The sequence below is a fragment of the Callionymus lyra genome, chromosome 6, assembly GCF_982586985.1.
Source record: "Callionymus lyra chromosome 6, fCalLyr1.hap1.1, whole genome shotgun sequence".
NCBI classification, from domain to species: domain Eukaryota; kingdom Metazoa; phylum Chordata; class Actinopteri; order Syngnathiformes; family Callionymidae; genus Callionymus; species Callionymus lyra.
This window is the reverse complement of record NC_141823.1, coordinates 14,242,744-14,270,723: the sequence shown is the minus strand read 5'-3', so window position 1 is coordinate 14,270,723 and position 27,980 is coordinate 14,242,744. Positions and strand designations below refer to the sequence as shown.

Here is a 27,980-nt window from a genome sequence, read left to right as displayed (position 1 = left end):
ATTCTCAGTCAATGTTTTTCATCAAATATAACCAATTTTTATGAAATTTAAATCATATGTATTACAGACCAAGTAAGGGAGATTTGGATAATTTCAGCTGCCTCTGTGAATTGTTAGGGTGCGAAAAGGGGGGACAGAAGACCCCTGCAGAAATTCAAATAAAATATTTGTATACCATACATAAAACGCATTTAATAATAAGAATGTTTTCCATTATTTCAGCTCCTTTGTGCATTTGTAAAACCCATAATTCTCTTCTCTGCTTCTTATCTAGTTTTTTTTTGTTTTTAAATTTCGAACACTCTCACTTTAAAATAAAGAATGATAAAAGAAGGAAAATCATGCTTTTATCTCTTCTGTTAAATGATGTTGTTGCAAGCTAAGAAGGGCGAGAGGAGGGGACACACTGGACAGGTCTCCAGTCCATCAGGCACATAATCGACAGACAAACCGCTCATAACAGTTGTTGCTTTGATAACTGTGGGAGAAAACTGGAGTTCCTGGAGGAATCCCATGTGTATTGTTTTTAATTGGCTGTGAGAACCATGGCCTCTAATTTCAGACACTCCACAGATGTGAAAAGTGAAAACTTGCAGCATGAAAAAGGCCAACAGAATCTCTGATCCACAACAATCTGTCGAGTCTGCCAGACCAGGCTCGGCCAAGAAATCAATTAGAACCAGGAACACAATCAAGACACAACGACTGACACCGTCTATACATTTGTTTGACAAATGAAGAAAAAGCATATATATTGTAACAACACGGCGCTGAGCTAATCCACAGGCTGCTGCTTCCTAGAGTAAATAGACGCGGTCAGCTTGTCTGAATCCACCACACTGTATGTAAGCAGCAATGTCTGTGTTGGCAAAAACCCAAAACACACCCAGACATTTCTGATGTCAGCACCGTCTTGAAGTATAATCAAAGTAGGGCTAGAAACACAGTGAATGACTGATCAAACTATATTATTTTAACATAAAGAGACAAAGTCATGTGAGTAGATTTGATTTTCTGGTTCATATAGATCAAAATGAGTGATATTTTCCCATTCGATGTCTTTTCTCACTTAGAGTATTAGAATACCAGTCAAACTAAACTATAATTGACTGAATAGTGATCTTATTGACACAAGAGTATCTTGTTGAGCATGTGTTTCACAGGCATAGCTGGAGCAGCCTATAGTGAGTGCTGCAGATCTGCTCTGGACAGATGTTATCATCGTGTGTATTGAGCTGAGATCCAGAACACCTCCAGCTCTGCAACATATCTTGAGAAGCTGTCTGACAGAAAACTCTTTGATTTAGAGAATTAATTATTTATTAAAGATAGCAAAAGCCCAAAAGAATTGGTGATATAATATAATATAATATAATATAATATAAAATAATATAATATAATATAGTATATTTTAATATAATATAATATAATATAATATAATATAATATTTAATAACAATAATAATAATTTTGTTATAATAAAATTATAATAATTATAGTTACATGTATTGTTTTTCTTTCTTCTTCTTTTGCTCTTCTTTGAAGGCTTTCTAAGAAGACCCCTCCATTTAGAGATCGATTTATGCTGTAAAATTCCAATGGACTTGAAGCAGAGTCAGATGAAAACAACAATAATAATAATACAAATAACAAAGCTACTTAGAATAGTTATCTAATATAATATAATATTGTGTTATATTATTCATATTATATTATATTAAACTTGTTTACCCAGAACATCTATTAATATCAGTTTAAAAGCTTGTCCAGGTGGGTAAGATAAGTTCGAGTAAGGTTAAATAAGAAGGCTGTGAATTTATTCATAATAATTATTATTAATATTTGATTTTAATATCTGATCGCGGCTGCGTGTTTGCTCTCCTCCCGGGCTCCGTAGCTCCTACTGTTGGTTCCGCTTGGTGTCCACTTTTTAAACTCCGACGGGAAACAAGCTGGTGTGCTCGATCTCATACTGTCCATGTTTTCGCTTCAGAAAAACGGTCAAAACGGTAAATTCGTTTTATTTCTCAGTCCAGAGTCGACAACAATAATATAGTAAGGACGCTGCGTCATGTTAAACCGCCATTTGACTTTACAGCCATGAGGTAAATGTAGCATTAGCATTTAGCCGGACTGAAATAGCAGCGCGGTCATTCGGCAGCGCCGCATGGAGAGGTTATGAAGTAAATATTGGATGCGAGTTTCGATTGGATCAGAAATAATTCTATATTTACGTTGACTGCCAATTTTAATCGTATATATTCAATTATTATGTAGATATGGACACGCATCCCTCTTTTTATTAAATAAAGAAGTTTAAAAATCATATAATAATTTAGATACAGACAATTTCCTTTCTAGTGTCAAAATAAAACTTTGTTTAAGCTATAAAGCTGTGTGATATTTGTTACACACTTTTTCCCATGAGTCATTAAATAAAAAAGCTGTTTTTTTCAGTAAATACAGCTTAAATTAGTAAATTTGAATGATTAATTAATATATAATAAACACATTAAAATTCCTATTCGCCTCAAGTTAAATGTATATAAATAGTTTGATATAAATCTCAACACAATTCAGCTCAAACCATTTTGTCTAGTAAACATAAACAACACACAAACAATACATGCCAGTTTGATTATCTTAATTTCCTCTTCCTGATACGTACGTGTCTTGTTTTGTTACTCGTGCGCAGCACTGAAATGTTGAGCTCCAAGTTCTCCAAATCAGTCTGTCAACATTTAAAGAAAAACATGAGTGGTCTGGACCGGTACCAAAAGCTTCATCCCGGAGTTCGTGACAACGCAACCGTCTCCTGTGATTCATCAGACGCCGGTGACGTTGCCAAGCGGCTTCTTCAAGGCCTGAAACTGGCATCGCATGTGGGGCTGGAGGAAGCGCAGCAGAGGGGCAGGTTGAAGTGTGATAAATGTGGAGGATCAAGGAAGTTTTTCTGCTACACATGCTGCTCATTAGTGGGTCTCAGCCAGAAAGAAGTCCCCGTAATTAAGGTCAGTCGAAGGTCGCGATTGATCTCGGCCGGAGAATTAACGTCAATTTGTACGTCAACTCGCTAAACATGATGTCATGTGTTTGTCAGCTTCCTGTCAAGATCGACATCATCAAACACCCTAATGAGAAGGACAGCAAGAGCACGGCCATCCACGCCAAGGTTTTGGCGCCCGCTGATGTCACCATATACACCTACCCGTGCATACCTGAGTATGACAAGAACAAGGTGGGTGAGGTGGTTGACCTCGTCACAACTTTTGATCTGAGCATGTTTGCTTCACCAAAACACAACTCCAAGTCATGGTTTTCCTTTGCCTAGTAGTTTTGGGGAACTCTGAGAGCATGTTAAGGCAGATCAGAAGAGTTTTTTGGGTTTTTTTGACAAATTGAGCCAGACAACTGTAAAGCTTCAATCATCTTCAGTTCTCAGTATCATCTGTGTCCAATAATTCTCATCAAGAGATGAAATGATGAAGCTTTACTCAAGAAAAGCATTTGGTTTCAAAGACTCAAGTCACGTCTTTTCAAGTCTCAAAGTTAAATATTGAGTTTGAGCTGCTTCATCAAGTGTTTAAATGTTAATAGTGAAACTGAACTGAAAGAACTGAAAAGATTGTTTTGTGTCTAAGTATCTGATATGAAGAAATTCTCAGGCAACATATGAAAAAAATTAAGTAAAAGTAAAATTACGTTATATACGGTGACTGTTTGAGGGCAAGCGAAAAGCAAGAAAAAGAAAGAGCCATATAATGGAGAAACTTAAAAACAAAATTTAAAAGAATTAAAAAAACAACTATATCCACAAGTAACTATCACATTACTACTGTAGTAAATCAAATTATAAACTGCAATCCAAAACAATTTACAACGGTAAAATAATTATTTTTAAAAACTATATCCGATTATCAGAGTAATTCAACAATGTAATCAACAGTAATCAAACAACGTCAACTATATTCAATCAATTATAACTCATATCAAATCATTTTCAACTCTAATAAAACCATTCTTTAAACTGTAATTAAACAATTTTCTACTGTAGTAAAATATCTTTATTCAAACAATTAACAACTGTAGTCAAACAATAGTTTATTGTAGATGGAAAAGAAGTAGTTAAAAAAGTTTTTTTTTTCTGACCCTCGTTCTTACTCTATTTCACTGCACATCCTATTAAGTTCATATTTAATTTATGTCTATTTCTTGTTGATGTTAAATAATGCCAACTTTGTTTTGTCTCTTGTTCATTCATGTGTGGTGTATATATTTCTTCAAGTAATTAAGATTATTATTGGGAGAAAAGCAAAAATGTTATCCTCTGTCCTCTTAGGGGCTGCTTAGATACAGTCTCTACACATGTCAGTGATAAAGTCATAAATGATGTTTGTGATAAAGCTCTATGTGTTTCTTCAACTCCTCGACATCCTGAACATTTGGATCGTGTCCTCGTAGGTGGTGCTGGTGTTCCCCGGGCCGGGGTCGGTCCAGGTGCAGGACATGATGCAGCATTTGCTCGACAGATCTGACAGCAGGTCACGCGACTCCTTAAGTGAACCCTCCCCAAAGAGGCTGAAATGCGAGGCTCAAAACCCCACACAGAGCGCCGATGACTGCGGGTCAGGGACCCCGGTTGACGCGAGGGGCTCCCTGCCAAGGGCGTTGCTCCTCCAGAGGGTGGTCTTCATCGACAGCACGTGGAACCAGACCAGCAAGATCGTCACAGACGAGCGACTTCAAGGTAATTACATGAAATTGCACTTGTCTCGGGGTTCAAAGATCTGATTGCATGAGGTGACCTCATTCTGACCCCTCTGCATTATGTCACTTGGTAACCCCCCCCCCCCCAACTGTTTCTTTTCCAGACCTGCTGCAGGTAGAGCTGAAGACCAGGAAAACATGTTTCTGGCGCAGTCAGAAGGGCAAACCAGACACTCACTTGGCAACCATTGAAGCCATCTACTACTTTCTCAAGGACTTCCATGAGCAGTGCCTTGCTCAAGAGTACAACGGAGAATACGACAACCTTCTTTTCTTCTACTCCTACCTGTACCTGGTGATCAGTAAAGCAAAGACTTCAGCTGGGAGGAGCTAGCGTCTGCAACAAACTCTTGAGCAGCAGATTTCATTTTTTTTTTCATTTTCTTTTTGGATGAAATAACAGAGATTTATAGTTATACATTTGTGGGGAGAAATTCCAGAACTGCTCCTTGTTTACAGGGAAACTCAAATTTCAAGTTTCTGCTTCTTCTCAAAACACTTGAAATTTAGTCTGAAAATGTTTTTTTCTTGTTTATTTTATCTTCCAATCTTCCACTCAGACATTCAACAGAGGACAAATAAAACATCAAGTCGTCACAATCAAAGAGCACAATTGAGTTCTAGCCTTTAATAAAAATACGAGCTCATTCTTCGCCTGAACGAGCAGTTTCTGATGTTGATTGAAAATTTGTTTTTGATTTTCTTTTTAATCAATATGCCGATCAAACGCATCTGAATCGTGTCTGGCGTTGTGATGTCACGCTCTGGAAGTATGAAACTAAAGCAACAAGCAAAGCAGGAATCCGCTTGTGCAACGATGGTCATCAGTAAGACGGGGCTGGAGATAGAATATTTTTTATTTACAAAACCATTTACATCGTCAAAAGGTGAACGCTAGAGACAGCCTGGTCTGTCAGAGCTACAGCTACAGTCCAGTCTTCCATAAGCCAAACACACAAACTGAAGCGGCGTCTAGTAGAAGGTCTCTCTGATCTTAGCTTGGAGGCTGTCGCACGTCTTCTTGGCGTCTCCCAGCAGCATGGAGGTGTTAGGCTTGTAGAAAATGGGGTTATCCACCGCGGCGTAGCCGACGCCCAGAGTACGCTTCATGACGATCACCTGCGAAAGTGTCGTGCCTAGATCAAGTTCTGCTCCCGAGAAAAGCAAAGGGAAAAACTTGCACCGACCTGTTTGGACTTCCACACCTCCAGGACGGGCATTCCGGCGATGATGGAATTGGGATCCTCTTGTGCCGCGGAATTCACCGTGTCATTGGCCCCGATGACCAACGCCAAGTCAGTTTCTGTGGGCATCGAAGGAAGGGGAGTCATGCCATGAAGACGCCCTGCTATTGTCCTGTTATTAGCTTCCCCAGCACCACACTTATCTCCCTCATAAACAGAACCATGTGTCTCACAGAGCCCGGCTTGTTGCTAGGAAAACAAAGTCGGTTTCCCGGGACAACATGGCGTGTCTGCAGATCACAGCGAGATCCAGGCGAAGATGAAAGATGCTGTGATTACTTTTTATGGTGCAATTGACGGAGCGATTTTTGCCAACAGACTTCGTCGACGAACGCCATCGTGCGTCTGAAGGAAAGTTTACCTGGGAAGTCGTTGTTGATCTCGTCCATCTCCAGGACCACATCATAAGGAACGCCGGCCTCGGCCAGCAGCACGTTCAGCTGGCCTGGCATACGTCCAGCCACTGGATGGATTCCAAACCTGTAAATACACACAACAGAGCAGCTGAAATGTACCTGCAATACATGGTTAAAATGGGCAAAATAAGTAAGAAAATGTCTCCTTGTTTATCCGTTTCATCAGGATTTATTGTTCCGCAACCATTATGACGTCTGTGGTTGGAAAAATATTCATGTATGCTAGAGATGGTTCAAGAGTACAACGTTCATTCAGTGACGATGTGATCGGTTCTTGGCCTCTTAAAAAAAATGGTTTAAAGGAGTATTTTCAGCTGGGCTGAGCAAAAGCATCAGAGCGCAAGAAGTCAAAGCTCCACCATCTCTCACCTGATTCAGGTAAGACTGATCGAACCGGGTCATTCTATGAAAACAGTGACTTTTATGCTTCTTAAATGTCATGAAAACGATCAAAACTATCAATGGAAGTGTTGTGAATTACATCTTAAAATGTTTTAATTTAATTCTAAAATTAACACTTGTTAAATCATTTTTATTTCATCTTTTTTACGCTGACAACTTTCACAGCTTTCGAAAGTCTTACATAAAATTTTGATCTACCTTATTAATTCAAAATGTTACATTTTTCCCTGTTTTTCAATTACATTTATTATGTAAAGCATCAATCATCTACACTTCTCAGTCTCATCTGTGTCCAATAAATGATCTAATTTAGAGATGAAATGATGAAGCTTTACCTAAGAAAATAATTCAGTTACATAGACCACAGTCACGTCTTTTCAGGTTTCAAGGTTAAACATTTAGTTCTTGCTGCTTCGTCATCAGGTTAAAATCTTGAAGGTTAAATGGATCTAAAAGCACAATAAGTGTTTTGTGTAGTAAATACGAATGAATTTCCTCAAATGTATAATTTTTTTATTTAAAAAATAAATCACAATATTCACCTGTTCTACAGTTTTATTTCCCTGCTGTAACATGTTCTGGCTATTACAAAGACACTGTCTCTTTAAGTAACGCCACGAACATGCGATGATATCGGAGACTTCTGGATACACATCAATATTTATATAATACATTTGATCCAAATTTTTTATGTGTCAAATTTTTAGTGAAGAATTTCCCCCCAGATAAACAGAAGACACAGTAAAATACATGATCAGGAAGTAGAATGCGAGAGAAGAGACGCACCTGACAGATTTGCCTTGTTCCTTCAGCATCTTCACCATGTCTGCGATCGGATACTGAGCCTTCGCTGCACACAAGCCCCAGCCTGAGAACACCAACACACAAGGTCAACGTCAACAGTCGCAGGAGAATCCAGTCAAAGGAGATCATGAGAAAAGAGGAATCATAAAGTTAATTCAGTTGAATCGATAATTAAAGCTATAAAACCTAAACTGAAAATATGTAGTGACGTTAGTGTAACATCCGATGTGACGCACCTCTGACATAAATTAAAACAAAATGAACTTTCTAAAACACAACATAATGAAGTTTTGAATTAGATGTCTTATTTTAAATGCTCCAAAAATTCCCCTTGAATTGTTTTGTTTTTAAATGAGAATATATTTTAATTCTCATCTACCGATGGTAAGTTGCAGTATAAACTTTATATTTTTTAAATAAATTTAAAATTAAAATTAAACATTTTCTTTATTGAAAATTATATTATAATAGTGATAAACTGTACATTTTTTCTTTCTTTCATATTTCTCTGAATTAAAACCACAATAAGTAATGTTTAGAACGTTGTTTCTAGCTCTCCCCAGTGTTGGAAAAGTGTAAGTGCAATGTTGAAAGAGCCTTTGGTTTCCGGTAATTTGAAATAATTATCTCAGTACTTCATATGAAAACACCATCTCTTGCCAACTGCTAAAAAGCTTTGTTTGGTCACTTGACCCTCGTACAGACAAAATTACATAATGAAGAGTATTTTTTAAACAGTTTGACATTTTCAAAAAAAAGGAAATTATATATGTATATATAAAATATAAAAGAAAAACTAACTATCAGTCACAATGCAAAAATGTCAAAATGTTGTTACACATTGTTTTTTTAATTAAGTATTGACTTGGCAAGTGTATATATTTTATTAATTCACTTTAATCTGAAATTCATTTTAAGACCTTGTGGGCTTCATTAGAATTTCTGGGTCATATTGAGCCCTTGACCCTCAAGTGTAGCTCCAATGATCTACTATCATCTGACAGATTTAGAGAGAATCTTGAACCTGTCAGTTCATCTAGAAGTGGAAGGTGAAACTTGACTAACATCTGGAGCCGATCGCTGGTGAGCCAGCCGTCCGTAGGTCAACACAAATCAACACAATCACACAGAGATTCAATATTAAATACACAATCACACGGACGATCTCTCCACTAACCAAACACACCGGAAAAAAAAAACGTTATTCTTGTCATTCATTGTCTCTGGTCTCCCACAGCAGTGCGGTTCATTGTTTGGTCAACACACACACAAAAAAATGCTGTTTTTTAAAACACATTCTGAAAGAGTTCAACAAGAATAAACTATTTATTCCTTCACTCCTCCTCTTCCTCCTCTCTCGCACCGCAAGTGCATCAGATCATAAACTTTCGTCTGAGAATCATTGTTCCCAGAAAAGCTTTTGCGTGCAAAGAGCCGTTTGCCTCGTCTTCCCCCAACCCTGGCGTGACCCCGGCCACGAGGTACCGAGTGGAGTTCAGCACCAGTTGAGGCTTCTTTGGAAAAGGCGTCACCTGCGTCCAGCGTTTTTCTAATTCCCCAGACAAGCGGAGCCTTCTGTTTCCTCGGCTGCTCCGCTTTGTTGTTGACAGCACACAGAGAGTCTGGACTCAATAGTTCGGATGACTTTTCACTGTTTGCTTAATCGGAACCATCTCAGTTGGACCACACAGCTGTCGCGGGGGCCTGGAGCCAGGGGGCCAGTGGAAAACAGAGTGACTCCTCTTTTCTGGGGCCACTCATCAGCCGCCGAGGCTGTCATGCGAGGTTGTGATTTTCGATTTAATAAATCAAGATGTTGTCATCGACTCACAACACAGGGAGTCGCATGCGTCAGGGAGCCCCCCCCCCCACCCCCCTCGCACCAGTGGATGCACCGCGCCCCCTAGTGGGCTTCGCCGGAACACCACCTTAGGAGTCCAAAGATCTGCTCAGATGTATTTATCTCACTGCTGGAAACTCGGCCTTCACTGTCAACGTCTCGTAGGAGTCTGATAATTGATGTGAGGGTTGAGAGCTGTTGGGGATCTTCAACGTCGGTCGGTCTAACACGTCTCCTGTCCAGACATTCCAAAGTGGGACACGGTTCAAACCGTTCAATTTCTTGTGGTTTTAAATTCGGGCACTTTTATTACTTCTTTTGGATTTATGCATCAGGTGTCTTAGATGCTTAGACGACTCCATCCACCTTCAGAGTCGACTGTTTTCTGGCTTTTTCCATGATTATATTGAGCATTACACGAGTGTAATAAATATCATTTGACGTCCAATGTTCTCTCCAGCGTGTCCTGGGCCTCCTCCCAGTACACACCTGACCAAGGATCGCTCTCAACTGGCTTCTGCTGATGTTCTAGGTCTACTCTGTGGCTCAAGAGCAGCTTTTTCATCTCAATAACGACGACACCGTGAGTCAATCTCTGAATAAAACCACATTCATATCGAAAACTTGGAGAGAGTGAGTCCTGTCTGAGATGAAGAACTGAGCCTTGTCCATGTTCACTTTTTATTTTATTCTCTAGGGTCCCTCAAATAAATCCTCATCTCAACCTGAAATATCATATTCAAACCATATACACTTTTTATTTTTTAAACCTTTTAAAGTGTGTTCAATTGTTGTATGGTAAAATATGTTGCTCATTTCTAGCATGATAAGTAAATCCAATTTTCTTTTTAATATTTCATTTATAAATTATTTGTTCAATTGTACAAATGAATTTGTATACGTCTGTCAAGGAGCTTATTCCACATCTTTCATAGCAAACAAGGAAATTAATAAAGGAATTAAAAAAAGAAAAAAAAAGACTAAACTAAAATTGCTGCATTGCCTGGTTCTTCTCAGGCTTTTCTACAAATATTACCTATCAACCATAAAACAACATCAAAAATGCAATAAGGACATATTTTGTTTAAAAAATAATATATATTTTAGTGATTTGATTGTATCATTCATTCATTCATTTTCTACCGCTTTATCCCTTAGCGGGGTCGCGGGGAGACTGGAGCCTATCGCAGTTTTGGGCAAGAGGTAGGGGACACCCTGGACAGGATGCCAGTCGGTGGTCTGTCGCAGGGCACAGAAAGACAGACAACAATTCACACACACTCTCATACCTAGAGACAATTTCCCCAAATTCTCGATCAACCTGTGTATGTTTTTGGACTGTGTGATTTAGAAAAAAAACAATGTTTTATCGAGACATTGAAGAAAAAACCCACGAAAAACTTGGGTACGCGCAGCAGCAGTTAAAAGCCATACAGCAGCAACACGGTCAAACTCCAAAACACTACCATGTTATTGTCTTGAGGATTTGTATCGATGTGGTCAAGGAGAATAAAGTTACCTTTTACCCAATGGGATTTTAAAAGGGAATGCTGCCGTCTCAGACCCAACTTCACTTTTAACCAATAAAATATATTTTTACAACACATGTGGACAGTTTGTACGAAAATAAAAACGTTTCTGGCTCCTCCAATATCAGAGGAATAAGTGTAACTGCAATGTCGAGGAACATCTGTTGCGCCATAGCCACGTTGTTCACAAATTTTGAGTCAGTTTCTGGTTATATCTTCTTGGTAACTTCAACAATTCCTAGAGTACTTCGTATGAAAACTCTTTGACCCACTGCTGTAAAAGAGTTTAGTGGTCCCATGAGACTCTTGTCAGCAGTGAAGCTCTTCGATAAAATATTATCGAGATTAGATTTACTGGCACGTCATAACTAAATTATATCATTAATCATTAAATACGGGAAATATATGAATGATGTCAGAGTGTTACGTATTGATGCTTTACTCCCTCACATGAGTCAAAGACTTCCTGCCAGCTGTTAGTTAATATGCTTCGAATGTTGTTTTCATGGGAGGAATGGTGTCATCCATATCACAAACAAGCCACGGCTGTGAAATCTACTTTTTTTTTTTTTTGCAGAGAAAATAATGAAATCAATATCGAACTGAAGCAGCAAAAACCATCTGCAAGTCTTCCAAGTTCGTGTAAACAGCTTTTTAGAGGTCTAGTCTTGCCAGATTTATCCCCGCAGCGCTGTCAGCGACCGTTTAAAGTCTTTGGATAATCCCCCTGACAAATATTTACAAAATCAACTTCCCCAGGAGATGCAATCATGAGCCATTAACCACTGGAATATTTACCAGATTTAACAATTTTCTGCGACAGGATATGATCATTGGTTACGCGTCTGGTACCTGGAGTGATGATGATGCTGTTGGCCTCTTTGATGATGTCGATGGTCTGGTCCACGTTGACCTCGGTGTGAGTGCCCACGATCTCCATGGGTTTGCCGCCGGCGGTGGACGTGGTGCCGTACCCGCCCAGGATCACGTTCGGGAGGGACCGGTTCATGGCCTCAGGGGGAAAGAGGAGTCAAATGTGAGCCGCTCGAGGGTGTTCTGTGGTGGACGTCGACTCACCACGCACATGATGTACGAGAGGATGGCGCCGGAGGAGCCGATCAGAGCGCCGACGATCGTCATCAGGTTGTTGTCCAGGAGGAAACCTTCGGCACACAGAGCCCAGCCCGAGTAGCTGTTGAGCACCGTGATGACCACGGGCATGTCAGCACCTCCGATGGCCGCGGTCAGAGTCACACCCTGAGGGAGACCAATGAGGAAGATAAGAGTTGTTTATTGGCAAGAATCTGGCGATACCATACATTGAGAGAAATTGTCTATGTAAAAACAAGAATATATTTGTAGTATTGTCTAAATATTTGACTCTAGTGTTGTATAATTTAAAGACCACATGACTCTAGACTAAATAGTAATTGCTTTAATTTGTTTGAACCAAAATATGTCCAAAATGTCAGCTGCTGGAATCTTCTCTATCCTCTCATCCTCAGTCATCGCCGGAGTATGTGTGAATGGCTGTCAAAAGCACTACCGAATTTCCCCTCGCGGGACTAATAAGGGATTCTAAAAAAAAAAAATCAAGCGCGATTTCATTGTTCCTTTAGCTGCGGAAGACGTAATGACTGCTGCCCTCTAGCGGCCGGAAGTGAAATTGAAGGACAAAAATGAACAAACACAGTGAATGTTTGCATTCACTTGAACATTTTTTTAATGAAATTATTATATTTAACACACATATTATTGAACTTTAAACCATAAAAATAAAATATGATTTCAAAGCCGAAACAAAAACATTTGTTTGCAGATCACAGTTGTCTTATATAATGTAAACGTCTTTTTAAAAATGTCTCATCATAGATTATAATTATTAGTCCAAACAAGAAGGAGCCATCTCGCCTGCATTTAATTCAAAACTCTGGAGCGAGAATTTCTGAGCTGCTCTCGTAGGAGAACTCACATTTCCCCAATCCTTAAAACTCTGCATTGGCTGCCACAAGTCTAGGATCAATCTGTCTGTTTTTTTATATAACAATTGAAAGATAAATGAATCCATTTTTCTCTTAACGTATGACGAGTGATCTACCTCCGTCACTCAAATAAACCCTGACCTAATGACATATCAAAAAGCGACAAACGATAAGTAATATAATTTACATAATGTGTGTTTGAACGTCATTCAGAAAATAATTCTGATATTTATTAGTGTTTTTAAGCAGAAAATGAATTCCCTCTCGAATAAGCATCTAATAAATGTATTTAAAATATATTTTCTAAACCATATTCATTAATCTTAAAGTTAAATTGACACCATTTAAAAGTCAATAAAAACTTTTTTTATATATACTAAACCATTGTACATTCTAAGGTGAAGTTTACCAAGATACTTTGAATCTTTGTATATGTTGAAAACCAATGCAGTATTGTGAAAATAAAATATCGCGATACATCAGTGATAGATATTCTCTCACAACATAGACAAAAGGGCAATTTTTTAACGGATGCAATGCATTTTGAGTAGCAATCCGTACTCAATTCGTTCGAGAACAGCATCACGTTGCCATTAAAACAGTTGATGGAAAACATCATTGAAGCAACCGCTGCACCAAAACTAGCACAAACAATAGTCATCTTGAGCACACAGTGCCTGACACAGCAGTTTTTATTGTTTGTTTATAAAATGTTAAACATAGTTGAGCCGTTGAGCCCCTTCAAGAGGAAACAAGAGTCTCAACCAGTGGTGTCAAACTCAATAACATGTCGACAACGGACCAGAACAAAACGTGTCTTCACTTCGTTTAATGTAAGTAAGTAAGTAATTTGTATTTATATAGCGCTTTTCCAGACCAGGGTCACAAAGTGCTAAAACAATCAAAACAATATTCAATAAAGTATATACTTTAAAGGTCAAGAAAATACTGAGAACAACACAGGAGTTCCAGAAAATCAAGGAAAAGCCTGAACAAATAAAAACGTCTTAAGATGTTGCTTGAAAGAGTCAGTAGATCCATCAAGTGCAAAGAGAAAGGAAGATCGTCTTAAATATCTCTTTGTTTGTCCTCTTTACCAAACACATCATTCTTTTGTCCTCAGTCTAATGCTTGAAGGAAGTCTAAGTGATCATCGTCTTCCTTAGCTTAGCTCAGACACTCTCTTAATCTTTACGGGTCACAATATCAACATGAATATTCAATACTTTTATTTGACCCAATTATCTGGCGGACCATGTAAAATGGTTGACTTCTAGGCTAGTTTTTGTAGTTTCATTTCTTCGCTTCAAAACGTTACACGTTAAATCAAAACACATTATAACTTAAAAGAAAAATTATATATATTTTTTTAATTGTTGAAAACATTGCTCCTATCTTAATGTGTTGCAGTATCAACATTAGGGGATCTCGTTACTGTTGCGTTTCAGGTTGTTTTTTAAAAAATATTTTTATATTTCAAAACCCATTGAATACTTGATATGAGTCCCATGAGGATGAGCCAAAAGTTGTCTTTATCTCTTGTCTTTCATCATAATCCTGACATGTATCCACCGCTCAAGTATGAACTAAAAAATATAGTGAAGTTTATCACTTATGACAAAATATTTTTATGACTCCGGAATGAATGGATTCATGACTTGGTATAAACCCCCATTAATAACTCACCATCACGGCGGACAGGCCGGAGACCCCCAGCAGACAAGACATGCCGGTGCCGTAGCTGGTGCTGAGCATGAAGGGCACGATTCCTCCCATAGACGCCGCCATCAGGCTGGCATTCAGCACGTGGCGTCCAGGGAGCATGAGAGGAGCCGAGCTGAGGATCCCTGGAACCGAAAACATTTCACTGAAGGTCTGGAAGTGATGATGCAGAGCTTCAGGAAATCATTTGACGAGATAAATCACGTCAAAATGAACTTCAAACACATTATCCAATTCTTCCATCCACAAATCAAGCGGCTGCACCAACCGCTACTGCTCTGCACCCCGAGACGGATTACCAGAAATCTCCTCAGCTGTTCATGTCACGCAACAGTAATAATGGCCAATTGTGGAAACACTAACTTGCGGAAACCCCGGAATAACACATGGTCTCAAGAGTCTCACTCCATGAAGGAGGATGGATGAGTGCCTTGAGAGTAAATGTTTGTGAGGATGAAAACTGCATCTTTTTCTGTGGCACTAAACAATGATCACTCACGATATAAACAACTGGTTTTAAGCCATGTATACACACATTGTGATATTTAAGATTATGTTTATGCAACAAGCGACAACATGGCTACTAAGTGTATATATTGTTTTGTTGTAGACTTGTGTCACACTTTTTTGAATAAATGTAGCACGGCTAGCATGGATATACATGTCAATCAGCGTATCAGGTTTAAAGACCCTATACAATATGTATTATTTTTTTCCTAAATTTATTTGTAGTTTTTGGCAAGACCTTAATCAGTTTTTTATTTTGGAATCTTTTTGGGGGGTTTCTAGCTCTTAGTCTTATTGTAAACCTTTTTTTTCCTGTAAATTATTTAAATATATACAAATCAAATAGATTAGATTTAATACAGTACCGTTGAATTAAAATGTATCCAAATATAAGTTTAAAAAAAAACAAAAGGTCCTCAAAAATACATGTTAAACTGTTAGAACTAAAATAAAAATGTAAAAAAATGGAACCCTTTGAGTGTCTTTATCTTCATGTTTCCTATACTGCAGAGTAAATGATTCAATGTGTTATTTCTGAGAGGGAAAAAAAATAACATAGATGATGCAGTTTACATTTAGCAAGTAGCTAACAACACAATTGTAAATCTGCAGATAATCTCTTTTATGAATTCCGAAGCCTCTTAACTAGTGTATCTTGAGAAATGGAACCCAACATAAACTTCTTATGAGTCTAAAAAAGAAAACATAATAAAGTCTGCATTTGATTCTTTTTGTAGACAACATTAATTGATAACTTAAACAGTTGTTTCAAGGGTAAAAACACAACCATCTCGTCTTTAACTCACCCTGAAGTTTGCCGTAGGCCACCAGCGAGCCGCTGAACGTGACGCCCCCGATGTACGTGCCCAGATACGCCACGGTCTTCACCACGCCGGCTGCCGGGTGGGTGTCCAGGTGCGGATACTCAATCATGAACTCTGACACGCAAGTCAGCATGGCTGCCAGGCCCACGAGGCTGTGGAACGCCGCCACGAGCTGCGGCAAGTCTGAGATTTCAATGCGCTTGGCAATGGTCAGACCTGAACGTGGAGGAGAGAGGATAGGGGGAAGAAAAACAAAAGACAGATCTCGGTAAATCTCAAGGAGGACTACTCCTGGCTCCTTCCAGACACGACCTTTGCTTGCACTCGACAGGAGATTGGCTTTAAAGAAAAGTTAAGAAAAAAAAAGGGGGCACATGATTAAAAGACTTGCCTTCCAGTCCCTTTTCCGAACGACTTCTTGAACTTCAAAGTTCATCGGATGGAAGCTTAAACATTTGATTTGTAATCAGGAAATATTCTGAAGACAAACATGCTTTGATGCCCGTGTGTGTGTGTGTGTGTTGTGTGCTGGAGAGTCATTTATCAGCCTGATCTCCGAGAGTACTTAACGTCAATACAAGACGTCAATCTGCAGCTGGACAGAGTGATGGATGCTCTGTGATGAATTAGGAAAAAAGCTCACAGATCGCCGAATGTGGCAGAGTAACCACAAGGCTTCTGGTGGGTTTAATACTTTCCAAACACAGACATAAAACACAGGAAGTCGGGAGCCAGGATTACGATGGATTGATCCCTCTATTACACGCAAACTGGGATTGGTAACTGGCATGGGTCGTGAATTACTTCTTAATTTGCTTTAAAATACTTTAGAAAGTTGGGAATTGAAATGGTGTTTAAACCTGTTGAACGAAGTGAGATGTTATTTCATCCATGGAGAGACAGGAAAATAACTCAAGTATAATCTTGATGAATAGCTGACGTTCATCTAACCCGACGTCCACACTCACACAGAGCAGTGTAGTTGCAATCATGAGAACTGAAACATGGACCTCCATCTTGACCTCATGGCACCTCAAGGTCAATCATCTTTACTATCCTTTCTGTGTCCTGCATCTTCAATACAGCAACATGTCTGTCAACTCATCAGGTGACTTGACGTGTATAACCATTTCTTGTGAGGCTTATTTACAATTAATCCCTTTCAAAATAAGAGTTCTTATATCATCCTTCTTTTGACTCTTTATACATCACCAATGGTGTTTGTTTTTTGCTGGAGGTGTGTTTAATTTGGTGATTAGGAAACATTATACTTAAAATCAATATAGAATTTATTTTGATATGGGGTATTATTGTAGTAAAAAAACATTTCTAATTTTTCTGTTTTTACCCCTTTAAATAATATTAAATCTGATTTAATCTTCTTATTAATAATAATAAAATCTTCTATATTCTATAAAAAAACGATATATATATTTTAAGAGCTCTTTATTAAAGCAACAAAAATAACATTTCATTTTTCCTAATCCTCTTTGGTTTCCAGTGGCATACCCACACGAGTTCATGTGCCAGATTGTTTCATGTGGTTTTGGAAAACATTAACGAAAACAATTCCTCCTCAAGATTTAAACCATCTGATTTCCTTTTTGACTAAATATTTCAAAAAAGGACATGAATTTAAGAGTCAGCACTTAATAATGGCTTTGGTTTAAAACGTGCATCAGCGGATGAGATGTGACTTAAATCACAGCTTCTGCGATGACACATTAAAAGTGAACATAATATTATTAGATCAACTCTTCAACGCCATTTACCCAGAGTTCCTCCAGTGGCCATGGCCAGCGACATCTGGGCCAGCAGCTCCGGCGAAGGATGAAGCGAACCAAGAGTGGCGGCGATACCGCCGGCCACTCCCATCATGCCGAGGGTGTTTCCCAGGCGACTGGTGCCCTGAGTGGACAGACCCGCCAGAGCTCCGACGCAGCACAAGCCAGAACCCAAGTACATCATCTGAAGTCCAGAGACATCAACGGTTAAAACAGCAAAACACATCGACCGCCAACCGCTTAAGCGCTGAACATTCTTAAAAAGAAGTGGTGCAATATTTGACAGATTTTCTTTTGAACCTCAAGTCAAAATATTATGAAAAAACTGAAAAAAAGTTCTGTCATCAACATTCGTGAATGTTTCTCTCTCGGAGCCAACACAAAAACACTTATTCCGACATTGAGTACTGACTGTTTTTTAGTCTCCCAAACTAACCATTTCACCGCAAAACATTTCTGCACGACTGCCGGGAACATCAAGAGAGAGCGATCACATAACAGCTGCTTTAGTCACGATACATAATCAAATGTATCGTCCAGTTTAAGGGTCATCTTTGTTACCAAAAGGGATTCTTTTTCAAGTCAAACTCAATTACACAAGAGTTCAAAATCTTTTCTGTTCGTACATTTACAAAACAGTCTTTAACAGGAAGTACAAGTCTAATGTGATATTGTCTTTTTATTTTTGGAGTTTTAACGTCTTAATTATCTCTGTATTTGGCCTCCTTTATCAAAAATTCCAAACAAACAAAATCACTTTTACTCTCATTAGATTGTACATATCTTCTCTTTCTGTATGTCTCAGTTTTAATATTATTTGCCTTCTGTACTTTTATAGTACATATATTGTGTATATATATATATTGTGTTTATCGTTTATCTTGATCTGGATTTTATTCCTTTTTTTCCCTTCTGTAATTTTATATATTTTTTTACAATAGCTAGTTTAACAGCGCTAATATTGGTATATTTTCAGTCTTTATCTTACCTGTTTATTTTATATGTTATTGTATTTTTTCTGTACATTCCCAGAAGTTTGTATTCTTGAATTTTGTTATTTTAAGACATGTTTATCTGTAACCGGTGCTGCTAGAATTGTGAATTTCTCTCAAGATAAATACATGTATCTATCTATCTAGTCGTCTGTGTAAACCATATTTTTGGGACTATAAGGTGCAAAATCGATGAATGATCCACTTCAAAAGGATGAAAGGTGCATTAATTCATAGCATTACTACCTTGTACCATATATAATTGGTCTGAGGTCAGTACAACTACAATTAAAACATATACCAGATCAAACAATTTCAAGTGTGCCCTATAGTCTGTAAAAGTCACAGGCTAATGTTACTTTAGAGAAATAATGAATAAAACAGATATTACATACAGTAAATAATACCTATTAACAAATGCCTCAGGTCCGCTGCTTTGAGTGAAAGCTTTTCGTATAGAAAGTGTGTTGAGTGTTTTCATCACCTGCTCAATGCTGTATCCAGCTGCCAGCGACCCTCCATATCCTCCCACGAAGGCTCCGGCCGGCAGCAGGTACAGGTAGTTGTACTCGGGGGGGTCGGTGGGTCGCTTGAACATGTCCAGCATCCGCTGCGTGATCAAGAAACCACCTGGACGATGACAAACATCGTTTAAATAACATCACCTTAAATACACGACTGTTGTTGAGTCAGACCGGCGATGTTGATGGAGGACACGAAGGCGGCCGCCAGAGCGAGACCCTCGGGCACAGAGGAGGGAGTCAGACCTCCGCCCATCAGGCACAGACCCCCCACTGCCGTCAGACCTGATCGGAGCGAAAGAGAGTTCAAAATATTTAAAAAAAATTCCTTCACTTAGAAGTTAAAAAAAAGAAACGACCTCTGACCTGAGATGGCGTTGGTGACCGACATGAGAGGAGAGTGCAGCGCCGGGGTCACGCCCCAGACCGTGTGATACCCCACGATTCCGGCCAGGCCGAACGTGGTGACCATTTGAGTGAAGGCCGCGTTCGGGGAGACGATGCCCAGAGCCAGACAGGTGGACAGACCTGCAGCGAGAAAACATTTTGTTCTTCAGAAACTATTAAAAACATAAATCATCTTAAAGAGTATAGCATAAAAATATTTTAGGTCAGAAAGATATTTTGTTCTGATGGAAAGCAGAGGAGTTGCAGTGAATCTTCCAGACAGAAGTCTGACATTAGTTACACAACTATTTCTGTTTAACAGGCACATTCATCTTTGAAACAACACATCATCGAGCAATAGGTGTTATAGAGCAAGACTTATACTTTAATGTCTAATCAAAATTATTACTTTGCGTCCCACCTTTTCACACACTGTAGTATAATTCTGGCACGATGGATCAAAACATTTCTGCCCGGTACAATGTACTGCACGGCTTGTAAAATAAAAATCCGAGTTTTTGAGTGCTTTTGGTTTCCTTTGAAGTCTCTACATCCACATCTCAATTGCGGCTCTAACAAAATTGAGCATGACTTCATATGTCTTTATGAATTCTGTGGAAGATGATGTGATCTCTGGCGCAACAGCAAAGGAGGAAAAAGAAACCCCGAAGGAAAGCAGTAAACACGATCAGAAAAACAATAAAACCGTGTTAATAATACAACTTTTTCTGACCTTTACGTTTGTTTTTATGACACGGTACTTGAAAGAAAAGTCAATCCCATTAATTGAACATGTTCACCTGCTTTGATCAAAAAGAGTTGAAATATTAAATGATTTTGTTTGAACTGAACATTGTTCTCAGTACTTCTGTCGACCAGTAAACACGATGAAGCATCTCCATAAATGGGTACTGGAAGCTGCTGCATGAAGTTTTGTCTGAGGAGCAGAACCAAGTATGAATGTTTTTGGTTTTTTTTGCCTGAAGTCTGATGCTATAAAGAATTATTGTTAATTATTTTTTTGTGACCAGTTTGTTTTGGGGTTTAACAGTACAGAACTGAGCATTTAAAATCTTGACTGAAAACAACCTCAAATCAAATCAAATCTCTTTTATTTTCATTTGGTAGTACATACGACAGTTGTGCAAAAGAATGAGAGAGCGTTTCTTAGAGATCCAAGACTTAAATACTCATCATACACACCTAAGCAGCACACACATATTCAGATACATTCCCCAAGACTTGGCAGCAAATTGACATTGTAAAAGTGGAATGTATAAATACTGATATAAAATATATAAACGATATAAAAAAAGATAAACGGTATACAAACTTCTGCCATCACTGAGGCTCAAAACACATCTAATTTTAAGGTGCAATAGTGTCGAGAGGTTTGATAACTAGTCCGGTAATTTTGTTTTTCCAACATAATTCTTCAATGTTAGGAGCAGTTTAATTGATGCAAGTGTGTTTGGTTTTTAAAAAGCCGTGAGAGATTCATTCCATGAGAGATGTATGCAAAGAAAAGAAGAAAGAAAAGCACTAAAGGTGATACATTCAGCCGAAGACAAAGAAAACAATTAAAACTCAAACTAACTTTAAAGCTAGCTTTCACCACTACTCACATCTTAATATATACTTTTTTATTTTAAAGTTCAACTAATGTGTTGATTTAAGTGTGTCTTAAATAGATGTTGGACTCTATTGTATCATCAGTGTCTGTTTGTACAAAACTCTCTTTTCATTGAAGTATTTACATTAGAAATTGATCTTAAGCCCCGCCCACTGAAAACACTTTTCTGCTTTTCTTGAGATGAAATTTTGTTTACTATAACCACACCCACTCTGTTGTGATTGGTCAAACATCAAGGTTTGTCACTACGCGTTATCGGTCCCTAACGTCTCCACCTCCAAGGGACTTGTTGTATAAACTAAGCGGGCCGTGACTACAGCTGGCTGGAGGACGAGTGAAGCCATTATTACGTCATAATGGACTCTGCTCTCGTAACCTCTTGTTCGACGAGATTGAAGACGGGGTAGACCTTTTTAAAGTAATAAGTTCAAAACATGTTCATGATGATGGACTTCTTGGAGAGAAAGACAATATTTAAAACATGTGTGCGAGTCAGGAAAGTTGGGTTTTCAAATGAGTTGCCCCTAAAGAAAAGCATTTTGTATTTAAGCAAGTACGGTTGAGTTTCAAAGAAACCTACTCAGAGCTACTTATTTATCAATGAAATTAAGAAACCTGGTCCTTGTATTCATGTTGAGAAACACTGACAAGTCACAGACCTGCAGTGTAGGACGAGGCAGAGGTCAGAGTTCGATTGAAGGGGGAGACAGCAGCCACTTTCTCAGCCTCCAACTCGGCGACTGACTTCTGTTTCACCGGCGCTGGAGGAGTCGTTTTGGGGAGCGGGGACGGAAAGATATTCTGGCCTTCCTGGATGGATGGGAAGCAAGACATGCGTGTAAAGAAGCAACAGTTACAGGAAATAAAAAGGCTCCTCCGTGTTTGCGTGAGAACGAGACGAAAGAATAGTGCACTGTGGGAGATCTCGCCTGGATGGGGAAACCGCTCGAGTTACACTGTGCAGGACATCGTGCTGAAAAAAGCAGCAATCATGAGCGGTGGTTTTTAAAAAGATAAATTCTCTTTTATGTGGCCTCAATAATGGCGAGTTTAACGAGGGGTAAAGTGATATGTCATGCTGGGGTTGCATGCTCTCGCTGCCATAAACAGTTTGCCAAAGCCAAAATTCCTGGAAAAGTATATTTTCAAACATTCTTGGGATCAAATGCGAGCTTTTCCCATCTGGGAGTGAAGTTTAGTGCTGATCTGGCCTCGTCTCCAGCCGTGACAGAGCCGCGTCTGGAGGCGGGACGTGGCTGCCAGCGATGGCGGGAACAGCCAGGAGACAAATAGGAAATTTGAAAAAAAGAACAACTCACCTTCATGACCAGAGTTCCACGGATGACATGATCGATCGTTCCGTAGCCAAACTCATCTTTGGGCTCATAATGGAAGTTCTGCTGGTCCGGACTGATGGCCTTGAGCAGCTTGAGGATGTTGTTGGAGTAGAGCGTGCTGGCCTGGGTCGCCATGCGGCTGGGCAGGTCCGTGTACCCGATGTGAGTGACGCCCTTTGTGAAGATAAACAAATGAGGATAATTTTCAGAAGAACCAGAATGAGACAGAAACGGACTCACTTTATAAACGTGAAGCTCTCCCGGCTTCGTGGTCTCGATGTTGCCGCCCGCCTCGGCCGCCAGGTCCACCACCACGGAACCGTCTTTCATCGTGTCCACAAACTCCTTCTTGATCAGGATTGGAGCTTTCTTTCCTGCAGGTGGAAACCTCAGTGGCTCATTTAACTTCAACTCTGGCATTTTAAATCACCTCCTCAGACATCCCTACCAACTTAAGCACCAGCTCAGCCATGAGAGTGTGAATGTTTTTACTCCAATACTAGTTTCTCTCCTTCACATCTGAGGTTTTTCGGGCATGTCTAGCAGACCACGAAGCAGACCCAGGAGGAGACGGATTCATTCCGTCTTTGTTCAGGCTGGACTTATTTTAATTCTGTCTCAGTGGAAGCTGGCTGGAGAAAGGGAGGCCTGGCTCTCGTGAAGAAACTGTTAACTCTGTGGCCTGTCAATATCATATTAGCAGCCATTTTTACTGAACAGAACACTGTGTTTTTCCCCAATAAAAATGTTCTGACACGTCCTGATCCGAGTACAGGTCGTCTTGGTTCAGAACAAGGGAAGTAGATCATTTATACTTTAATACTTGACACTAAAACTTAGTCTCATGAATGAATATTAAGCCTTTTTTAATTTGATATAATTTAATCTACTTTCTAACAATATCATTTTAATATAATGCTAGTTAAATCAACAAAGGGATTTTTCTTTGTGGTTTTGATACGTTTAAAAAAAAGAAAAGAATAATGGAATGAATACAATATAAAAATGAAATAATAAAATAAGAGATACATACATTAAAGTTGGTTTATGAAAATTTAACTCAACATTAATAATTAATAAATAAGTGTTTATTATCTGAACAGCATATAACAACACAAGAATGTTTTCCTCCTGTTTTTGTGATTATTTATTTTTCCTTAAAAGATTTTCAGAGTAGATTGAATAAATGTTTTGTTTTTTAAAAGCCTTTTTTATACATTTTTATTTTTATTTATTTGAGCTTATTTGGCTCTTTATTTATTTATGCTTTTTACCCTAAAAAAAAGTTACAGTATATATAGTAGCCTTTTGCTCACCCTAGTAATCGACATTCTTTGTTTTGTTTTGTTTGGGAGTAATCCAGAGCTTCTGAGAAGTGTGTGAGGGTGGTGCAGAACATGTATGAGGACGGGAATTTTTTCTTACCTTTTACTGCTTTTTTAAAATAAATTTGACACAAGTTTTTTTCGTAACCTTTCTGATAATGAAACATCTGCTTCATTACTATTAATTCATTATTACTTTAAATTCAATGTTTACATTTAAAATTCACATTTTGTGTTTATTACTAATTCATAAATTATTTACAGAATAGCTGTAATAGATTAAAGTTCACACGACCCTCATGATCTAATTCATAGTGATTTTTCTTGTCACAGCTAAAGATGAATCAAATGTCTGACCTGGAATCAAGGCCGTGCTGATGAGAATGTCAATCTCTCTACACTGCCGAGCGAACAAGTCCATCTCAGCCTCTATGAACTCCTTCGACATCTCTTTAGCGTAGCCTCCAACTCCATCGCCAGACTCCTTGATGTCCACCTCTAAGGGCTCGGCGCCGAACGACTTGAACTGCTCCAGAGCTGCGGGCCTGACAGCCAGAGAACCGTCCACTTACTCATAAATAACAATAAACACACAACAGGAATCCAGGATTGTGATTCTAAACAGGCACCTGGTATCAAATCCTCTCACTATGGCTCCCATGGACTTGGCCGATCCGGCCGCGGCCAAGCCAGCGACTCCGCCTCCGATCACCAGGACCTGAGAGCAGACGCGACCGCGAGTAAGACCTCGGAGACGACTGCCAGAGAATTACAAAGTCAACCTTTGCAGGGGGAACTTTTCCTGCTGCTGTTATCTGACCGGTGAAGAACCTGCCGAAGTGATTGGCAGCCAGAACCACGGCCTTGTACCTAAGAATACAAAAAGATTTAACACCCAAATTATAGTTTAATTGACTACTCTACGGACGTCCCGAACGACTTAAGGCTTTCCAGATGAAATTTTTCATTTGTAATCCTCTGTTAAACGTGAACGTTTTTTTTGCCCTTTAAAATATGGAAAAATTCCAATAAATGCATTTTAACCCCCTTAAAGAAAAGTTTGATCCATCAAAATAAAAAACATCAAAATCAATTACAATCATGCTGCTGTAAAAATGACTTGATACCGATCTAAGGTTCATCAAGGTCAAGGTCTACTGCTCACCCGGCGATGTTGGCCATGGAGCTCAGGGCATCGTAGCCTTGAGCGATGGTGACTCTGGGGACCTGGTCCATGGCCAGTACGTTGCTCTGTCTCTCCGCCAGCTTCTTCATCAGGTCCGGGTTCTGAGCCGGATAGATGAAGCTCACCAGAGTGGACTTGGGCTTCAGAAGGTCTGCTTCGATAAGAGTCGGGGCCCGGACCTGAAGATGAAACAGCCCAGTAAGTAAGTAAGAACTTCAGAAGCTTTTTTTTATTATCATTTTTTAAAAGGACAAAGATAAGTTTAACATTTCCAGAAACACCTACATGGAATTATTATGTGACACAATAATTCTGACTTTTTTATCGTTATATAGGGTCTTTTGAAATAAGTATTAGCATTTAACAGTAAATATGGAAACCTTTACCATTAAGTTTTTCATTTAATTTGGAGTGAAGGACATTTTAAACAGCATGTTATACTTGGTTACTTAGCTAGTCAACAAACAGTGCTAACTGTAGTCATTCTGAGGAAAAATGTATCAAACATCACAATTCTTACAATAATAATAATAGTAATAATAATAATAATGATGTTAGTTTTGGCTCAGTTTTTTTCATTTACAATACTGGGAATAAACGTAATCCTGATTCTGATACATCATCTTCCAGACATGCAGTGGCCTCAAAGTGGTTTACATAATAACATGATTATAACGATTAATTTAAAATTAAGATACCACAATACAGAGAGATACAGCACAGTATGAGAGAAGATCAATACCTTTAGTTAACAAAATAGCAGAGTAGAATAAAATGATCAAATAGCATTAAAACCCATTGGTTAATCCAGTTAAAATAAATCACATAAAAGTCAGTGTGAAAAAGATCAGAATTATAATTTCATCAAATATTAAAATCTGAAACATAAAATTGAGGATGTTTTATGTAGTTGACTTATAGTTTCAAAAGTAGATATTTGCTAAATAAAAAATGAGACCCATGTCTCAATAAAACAAGATAAGAATACAATACAAACTGGAAATTGCACAGTTTTGTAATATAACACGTATAATAGTCTCTAGAGCAGGGGTGTCAAACTAAATCAGATGTCATGGGCTGAACAAATGTTATTTTCACCAAACATGAAGCATCAAATTCCTTTCCTTTAATATCTGTTTCACTGATAGAGTTTGACATGTATATTTATTTTCATTTTCTATTTGTTTTTTTCATATTAACTCTTAACTTTCTAATTATTAACATCACCGAGTTGAAAACATTGTTCAAACCTTGAGGACCAGGTCGGAGCCGAGGGCCCCCTTGACGTCTGTGATGGTGGCCCCGGCATCTTTGTAATGCTGGTCCGAGAACTTGGCCCCCTCTCCGGCGCCGCTCTCCACCTGCACCTGGAAACCCTGTTTGACCAGCGCCTGCACGCCGGCGGGCGACAGCGCCACGCGTCGCTCGTTTTGTAACGTCTCCTTGGGAACGCCGACGACCAGATCTTTGTAGGGGACCCCTGAGGACAAGATCAGGGTTTTAATCACAGGTAGGAAAATATTGTTTAAGTCAATAAAACTAGTGACGAGGGCAATGCGTGGATTGTTCGCCTGGAACAGTGTCTGGTTGCACATTTCTCTCCATACATGGCGCCGTGACCTTGATGTCATGGAGACTTTAGGAGCAGGTGATTGGCTCTGAGCCAGCAACTTGTTCACATGGAGGCCTACACTCTCACTCCAGACAAGCCCCAGACACACACTTATTAAAGGCGACAGGAACTGACAAAACTTTCACTCCACGCTTCCCGACAAGCTGCACGAAAGCAGCTCAGCCTCCAGAAATAGAACCGGTCACAGTGCACTTGAACCCGAACACGTCACCTTTGTCTGACCCGTCGTGTTCCCCTCTCACTAGACAGCCTTTTTGGAAACATCTCAAGAGGTTCCTACCTTTGGATGCCGACTGGTCCCACAACACGGGGAAAGTCTTGAAGGCCCGCCGTCCGGAGATCTTGGAGCAGACCCCACGCTGGGTCCAGACCGTGGAGGAGGACGAGAGGCAGCGCAGGACACTCGACATGGCCACTCGCAAGATTCTTCTTAAATATCAACAACAAAAAATAAACAGGCTCTTGTAACGAGTTAATGCATTAACATTGAAATCCTCTTCGTCCTCCCACACTCCCGGTCTGCTCTTTGGGCCTACAGACAGCAGTGTGACATTTCAGCAGGACACACACACACACATGCACACGCAGGGTTGGTCACACACACTTGTCTCCGCGAGATCTGGAACTATGACGCCAGGGAACGAACCTGTGCCAGGAAGCAGAGGATTGTGGGTATAAATACAGGCCATTAAATAATGAATCCAAAGGTGTTGAGGTGTGATTTAACACTTTTTTTATTCAGTTAAAACCAACAAGTCTAACTAAATGAGTCCTAAAACTTCAAAATACTTTATCAAATCTTTCAGTGTTAAGTCAAAAGAGGAACCTCAGGGTTTTTTGATGAACTGGAAGTTTGGGGTCACCTCACCTGCACAACACTGCTGCCCAAAATCCACTCTTGTGTTCTCAAGAACAGACACCTCGACCTTCCCTTCCACAGTGTGATATCTCTGCAGCCCTGTATTAATAGACACGCATGTGACTGGACTGCTGACCGGTCTGAGCACAGATTTAAACACCTGCAGACAGACAGCCAATTACAGGTTTAACCAGATTAAAGAAAGGAAAGAAAAACACCTCCTGTGTTTCCATGTGCGACGTAGACGTAACGAACATACCCTCAAAAAGGTGAAACGACTGCAAAAT

At 39.2% G+C, this 27,980-nt stretch overlaps 2 protein-coding genes across 2 annotated transcripts; one reads left to right on the top strand and one right to left on the bottom strand.

Annotated features, from left to right (window-relative positions):
• The first annotated feature begins 1,954 nt into the window (after positions 1–1,954).
• Positions 1,955–5,414, top strand: dtwd1 (DTW motif tRNA-uridine aminocarboxypropyltransferase 1). Its single transcript, XM_087793084.1, has 4 exons — positions 1,955–3,010; positions 3,100–3,237; positions 4,461–4,746; positions 4,871–5,414. The coding sequence occupies exons 1-4, from the start codon at positions 2,702–2,704 to the stop codon at positions 5,098–5,100; spliced, it is 963 nt and encodes a 320-aa protein (XP_087649210.1). The 5' UTR covers positions 1,955–2,701; the 3' UTR covers positions 5,101–5,414.
• Positions 5,415–5,605: 191 nt separating this feature from the next.
• Positions 5,606–27,367, bottom strand: nnt2 (nicotinamide nucleotide transhydrogenase 2). Its single transcript, XM_087793784.1, has 21 exons — positions 27,115–27,367; positions 26,452–26,681; positions 25,181–25,380; positions 24,798–24,885; positions 24,645–24,733; positions 24,373–24,560; positions 22,931–23,064; positions 22,673–22,864; positions 22,013–22,163; positions 19,700–19,861; positions 19,508–19,618; positions 19,297–19,442; positions 17,809–18,004; positions 16,019–16,252; positions 14,670–14,830; positions 12,079–12,258; positions 11,854–12,013; positions 7,615–7,696; positions 6,372–6,490; positions 5,954–6,069; positions 5,606–5,885 (listed from the first exon to the last, which is right to left on the bottom strand). Exons 1-21 carry the CDS (start codon positions 27,242–27,244, stop codon positions 5,739–5,741), a joined length of 3,216 nt encoding a protein of 1,071 aa, XP_087649910.1. The 5' UTR covers positions 27,245–27,367; the 3' UTR covers positions 5,606–5,738.
• Between the last annotated feature and the right edge of the window lie 613 nt (positions 27,368–27,980).